Raw genomic sequence first — 6,354 nt, 5'->3', positions numbered from 1 at the left:
ACCACAAAATGTTTATTAAATCGATTCTAATTCTATTTTATTTATCTCAATGAGCCAACTATTTTTCATCAAACAAACTAATTATTTTATTTGTGCAAATCTGGTTAGTTTTCTGCACGAAAGGAATGTGAATCCTTTATTTTTTAGTTCAAAAAATAACGCAGGGAACATAGCATAACATCATTTCGTGACCTGTCTGTAAAAGTGCAGAAAAATATATTTAATTGACAATGCTAGCAGTTGGTGGTATTCTTAGTGAGGCTTCCAAGTGGCACTTAGGAATACACTGCTGGCTGTACCACTCAATAAATTAATTAAATATCAATTCTCCGTGATTTAACAACCTGTCTTATCTGATCATGAGTTGTTGACACTGTCCGGACAATGTAGGCCTGTTTCCTCGATTTGCTGACATCCGGTCAAAACAATGCCATTTTCACCAAATTATCACATGATAAAATCAACACTAATATTCATATATTATTCCAATTTTTAAAAGGTTTAACATCAAGTGAGTAGTCCCCTTTTTCCATTCGTTCCAAACAGACTTTCTGGTCCTCTTGGAAGTATTTGTTTGACTCAACATCTAAAAGTAGTGACTCCTCTTTGTTTGGTTCGTCCGGGGCATTTTTTTCTTTCTCCTTGATATACTTCTTGTACTTGTAGCGATGGTTTTGGAACCATATTTTTACTTGTGTTGTTGTCAGGTTTATGCTTTTGGCCAACTGTTCCCTTTCGGGGGCCGACAAGTACTTTTGAGATCGAAAACGTGTCTCCAACTCTGCGTTTTGAGCGGGGGTGAACAAATTCCTTCTCTTTCGCTTGGGGATGCTTGAATTGCTTATTTTCAACGACTCGTGTGGTCTGTACATGATGGGTTGTGTATTCATGCCTACATGTTTGAAACATGCAATCTGACTGTTAGAGTAGTTATGCATAAAATTGTGGAATTGGGAGTTGATTGGCTGTACTTGGTAAGGGTATCGGTAATCATCTATATTCCTTTATTAGTAAAACAATACAAGAAAAACTGCCTTCCAGGGGCCCGTTTTTTCGATTATCGAGAGTACAGTAGTGGAAGTCCTGGTAGTAGTTGGTAGGAGGCACATTATGGTAGTTGAAGGGTGTGATAGCATATTCGTTGGAAGGGGGAAAGTCCGTCGAGTATGAGGGCATTAGGGGATAATTCTGACTGCGCGGTACGGAATTGAACAAATTGTTATCCGTTGAGTTGTTGAGACGTTTTGAGTTTTGAGAAAACAAATTATGAGAGCTTGTCGACATTATTTGGTGCACTCTCGACGTTTCTTAATTGTTATCAACCGTCGCCAATATTTCTTAACTAATTTATGAACGCTACGTGTTCCGCATGTATTATACTCTGCAGAATATCAGTCGTGGACAAAAATTGTCCACTCATCACACATTATTGAATGGTTTCCTCAATTAATCCAAACGGAATGAGGACACGAATAATAAATTTGATAATCCTGTGGAGATTTTTTGGGTGAATCCGTAATAAAAAGAGGTGGAAGATTATATTTTTTAATTTAAAATAAATTATCAGAGTGTTTGGTGTGATGTCCTCGAAAATAAGAAGCATTCGAATATATTCGACAATAAACGTATCCGAAAGTGTTATTACCGCAGAATGTGGTCTGTGTGGGGTCGGAGGGCACGGTGGAGGACAAATACTGGGTACTGACTATCAACAGAAACGTCAGCCAAGACATGCTATTGGACTCAATGGAGGTACAGATATATATAATAAATTCAAGGATCGACAATTCAATCGCAGAGAACTCAACCACGTACTCAGGAAACACAAAGTAGAGTTCAAGGCAGAGGGAGGAGACAGTTGAGTGACCATGACTGGTTGTAGAAGCCCTTCTGGCGTTCGGAATTCTGGGCTTTATCAAACTGGCGGACGGGTTCTACATGCTTGTAGTGACCAGGCGTTCGTACGTGGGGGATATTGGCCACCACAAAGTGTACAGCATTGCCCATGTGGAGAATATTTACATTTCCAACACGTTCAATATTGTCCAGAGCAGGACGGAGAAAAAGTGATATTGTGAGAATATTGCAGACTGTACAATTTGTTTAGTTCGGTGGACTTGACATGCCATTTTTACTTTTCCTACACCTACGACATGACCAATTCTTACCAACACAACAATCTTCACAACCAGCCTGCCAAACAGTTTATGTGGAATGGATTTCTCCTTAAACATCTCCGTAGTCCCATTTGGCGTCTCACCCTCGTCCACGGATTCTTCAGGGAGTACAGTATGCCACTCTGCTCACATAGGAATTCACATATACGGAATCACACTGTCCATTGCTCTCCTCGCTCGAAGGTCGGCTCGATTTGCAGGCACAAGGTATCTTCGACGAGGCAGTGACGGACGAGTACGTTTAGCTACTCACATTCAGGGCAATGTAGCCAATCAAGTAGAAATCGAACATATTGTGTGTGACAGGTCTGTGGGTCTCCGAATTTCTTCTTTTGTTCAAATCAGGGGGTCAGTCCCACTTGTTTGGATGCAAGATTACAACACTGCCGGGAAAAGACCTCCCATTACTCGTAATTTCATTTTCCTCAAAATAGTCTCCGTTTGTGATCCTCGATTCACTCTCACTGCTCGCCACTTTAATAAATTGCTGTACAGATTTGGATGTCCTCTTATTGTTCTCGACCTTGTTCGCAGAAATGTGACTTCCGACGAGTCCCAGTTGGGGGATCAACTCGAATCAGCTGTACAATACCTCAACCAATTCCTTCCGTCTGGAAACCGCATAGAAATCATACATTTCGACATGAAAAAGTATTAATCTATGTCTATCAGTACTCCTAATGAACTGGTCTTGGGAAGGTTGAGGATGCTGAGTCGCCAGATTGTGGACAGAACTAAATACTACGAGTGTATTGGACTGGACGAGCAGATGACACAATCCGGGGTTGTTCGCACTAACTGTGTCGACTGTCTTGACCGCACAAATATTGCCCAATTTGCCATCGGAAGATATGTTTTGGAACATCAGGCAATTGTTTCATTAATTAATGCAGATATTTAATTTGGGGTTGATTTCCATCCCTCGGCTGCATCCTGAATCAATTTATTCTGTGTTTGCTTTTCTAATTTAATTATTTTAGAACGTTTGAGAAACTCTACGATGAAATGGGGGATGCACTTTCATTTCAGTACGCAGGCTCTGGTCTAGTGCACTACATTCGTTATTATTACATCCCCTCAGACATCATATCCACGGCCACCGACATAATTCCCAATCTGTCACGATATTACAGCAACACATTCTTTGGTATGTCTGCATTTAAGGAAGACTAGATAAAAAGAAACAAGCCTCTTTGGACTTGTTTTTGGGTTTATCATGCGAGGACTCGATTCCGCACTCCTCGGAAGAACAGGCGAATGACCCAGCAGCAAATACACGGAAATACTACCGAGATTGTGCGTGGTTTGATCGTCAAATGCTTCAATATTTTCCACATTCCCCCTACCAAAGTGCTTGACTAATTGACTTGTAGTGACAAGAAATGAATTGAATCCTCAAAGAGTGGAGAAAAGAACGGAGTTTCCATTGCTCTATTCGACCACGACATTTCTCGCTGAGCGATTCGTAAATGCAAAAGTTGTGAGGACAAACTCCGAATTTAATGATTTTTACTCAAAAGTTGACAAAAAAGCAGGAATAAACAAACCGGCTTCCAAATTGGTGTGGACTGCTCTGCGGGTTGAGACTGGTGACTTGGAAATGCACAGAAAGTACTAGTTTGTGTCCCACGTCTCCAGTTATGTGGACGCGTCACGAAATGTGGTCAAATTCGACGACTGTGCCCTCCTCAAAAGCATACACAACTCATTTTCAGTCCCAGACTACAAACTGCACAAGAGAGGGGTACATAGTGCAGAAAAATTGCCACATGTCGACTCACATTCCATGCTAATATACCGCACAACAATCAAAGTTAAACAATAAAGTAATAGTCAACAAGCATGGTTGGGTGTCCATGGCCCCAAACTGGCAGATGCATAGTAGTCCATTGGATAGTCCTCCCGCCACGGGGTTGCCCCAACAGCCACCATTCCTTCGTAGGGAGTCAACAGTGGTTTGTCATAAGCACGAGCCCAGTCAATGGAAAGACGAGGACAGGCAACCTGTACCCATCTGGGAATGCACATAACAAACATACGCGTCAATAGCATCCCCGAAATGTGCCATTCGTGTGGGCGACAGTTCTGATATAAGCACAAGGACGAACGACCGACGAGCCTTTTCGAATGTCTGTGCCAAACATTGCAGCACTTTGAGTGACCCCTGTCTCCCCAAAGTACCCAGAACTAGCCCAAAAGTATGTGCGGATGAGGCCAATTCAATATCCTTCCCACGGACACTCATCATTTGAGCATAGTCATAATATTCTCGTGTGAGTGTGCGAGTATAGGGACTGTAACTACAAGGAATCAACCCACCCAACTTATAGAGGGGAAGTCTCGGGTTAGCAATCATGAGAGCCTCGCTGTGGAATCTTCCATCGCCCACATAACTGGAAATGAGTGGAGGACTGACATGATTAGATCCAAGTCCTCCAATCGAGGGGCAGTACAGCCGAGTACTTCACACGAGGAAAGAGGCTTCTCTCTGGGCAGGACAATATTATAGAGAGGCAGACAAGTCTTTAACTCCTAAAAATCATAAGCCGATAAGACATGAAGGCTTTTAATAAACTGGACTGTGCTCATCACAGCAATCCTCTCTCGGGGACTGAAATTGGCTTGAAGAGTGTCCACCAAGTGGGCAATATCGAAAGCAATGTCAACAAACACATACAGCAGACGAACAGACGACATTTGACTGACGGAGACTAGAGTGGCCAAACATACCCACCCAGACAACTGTGGCCGTAATGAACCAGCAGATCCACGCCTAAGGACTCGGCAGTCAAGTCATCCACACAGCAGGCTCCGTAGATCACATCAGCCATTATGATTACACTCACTCCGGGGGAGAACCTGCACTCCATCAGGTTACAAACCGTTCGAGGATATCCACAATCGTACAGGCAAAGAGGAATAGTCCTTCCGGCATTTGTAAGGCCACTGTTCGGGCTGATAGTTCTCTTATTCGCCAGAGTGTCTTTTCTATTTCAAAGTTGTAGTTTTCGGGTAGCTATCGTTAGTGGTGGAGGATACTGTTTTTATGGCTTCTTGAAGGGCCTTGTTGTCTTGGATGTCTCTGGGCATGCAACGCCGGCCTCGATGTCTTCGAATATTCCCCACTTTTTCCACACTCACTTCAAAATTGCTCATATTGTCGATTCCCACTAGACCAATTAATATTTAAAATTTAAATATTTTATTAATGAAACAGAATGAGGTGTGGTGGCACCAGTATAACGGGATTGTCAAAATGAGGTCCTCGATAACCAGTCCAGTGGACACAATGGGATGTCACATGCTCGGGGATAAAAGAGCATCCCCCAAGGATTTCCGCTATCAAACCCTCATTGGAGCCATGTTGTCCAGTCAACCAAAGACCAAGTGACAGCCCAGGCAATGGACAACCTCAGGACTAATTTGGCCAAAGTGGATGTCGAGAATGTGTCCAAACTGACCAAATCAGCCTTATCCAACATAATAAAACCAGTCGGCTTTTTCAACGTAATTATCCTGACTAGTCCAGTAGAAGAAGGCAGAATATATTCTGAGAGTGACGAATGTGATCAAGCAAGAGGGGGACATTCCAGACACATTGGACGGTCTCTGCAGACTCCCAGGCGTGGGCAAGAAAATGGCCAATTTAGTCATGAATATTGCATGGGGAAAAAACGTGGGGATAGCTGTGGACACACACGTGCATAGAATTGTCAATCGACTTGGATGGTTTGGAGGAGGTTGTGCAAATCCGGAAAAGACACGTCGACTGTTGGAAGCAAATATTCCCAGGTATTTGTCCAGGTTGAGTGAAGAGAGCATTGGGGGCAGATTAATGCTGTTCTCGTAGGCTTTGGGCAGTCTATTTGCACGGCCATTTCTCCAAAGTGTCATTTGTGTGCTGTTTCTCCCCTTTGTCCTTATTTTTCCCTTAATAATAAAGATTTATGAAGTTTGGTACAAAAAATGAATTTGATTATATCGAAATTTATTTATTAGTCATTTTGTGTTGTAATTTTAAATTTTAAATAATATCGATGAAGTCTGTGGTGGAGTGTGATGATGTGGATAACGCCTGTGATCTGAGATATATTTTCAAGTCCAATATGTTAAAGAAGGAGGAAATAACAGACGAAGAACTATTATTTGGCCACAACAGTTCAATTCCAGGAGATTT

General features: G+C 42.4%; 2 protein-coding genes across 2 annotated transcripts; both read right to left on the bottom strand.

Moving 5' to 3' along the window:
* Positions 1 to 473: 473 nt before the first annotated feature.
* Positions 474 to 2,234, bottom strand: LOC115229557 (homeobox protein DTH-2-like). The gene is made up of 2 exons (XM_029799891.1): positions 2,023 to 2,234; positions 474 to 1,002 (listed from the first exon to the last, which is right to left on the bottom strand). Exons 1-2 carry the CDS (start codon positions 2,232 to 2,234, stop codon positions 474 to 476), a joined length of 741 nt encoding a protein of 246 aa, XP_029655751.1.
* Positions 2,235 to 4,155: 1,921 nt separating this feature from the next.
* Positions 4,156 to 5,333, bottom strand: LOC115229556 (2-(3-amino-3-carboxypropyl)histidine synthase subunit 1-like). Its single transcript, XM_036499247.1, is given in 6 exon segments — positions 4,156 to 4,590; positions 4,593 to 4,706; positions 4,770 to 4,910; positions 4,913 to 5,018; positions 5,060 to 5,193; positions 5,319 to 5,333. Coding segments are annotated over 6 exon segments (945 nt in total).
* Between the last annotated feature and the right edge of the window lie 1,021 nt (positions 5,334 to 6,354).

This window comes from Octopus sinensis, unplaced genomic scaffold (assembly GCF_006345805.1).
Source record: "Octopus sinensis unplaced genomic scaffold, ASM634580v1 Contig13056, whole genome shotgun sequence".
Taxonomy (NCBI): domain Eukaryota; kingdom Metazoa; phylum Mollusca; class Cephalopoda; order Octopoda; family Octopodidae; genus Octopus; species Octopus sinensis.
This window is presented reverse-complemented; position numbering and strand designations above follow the sequence as displayed.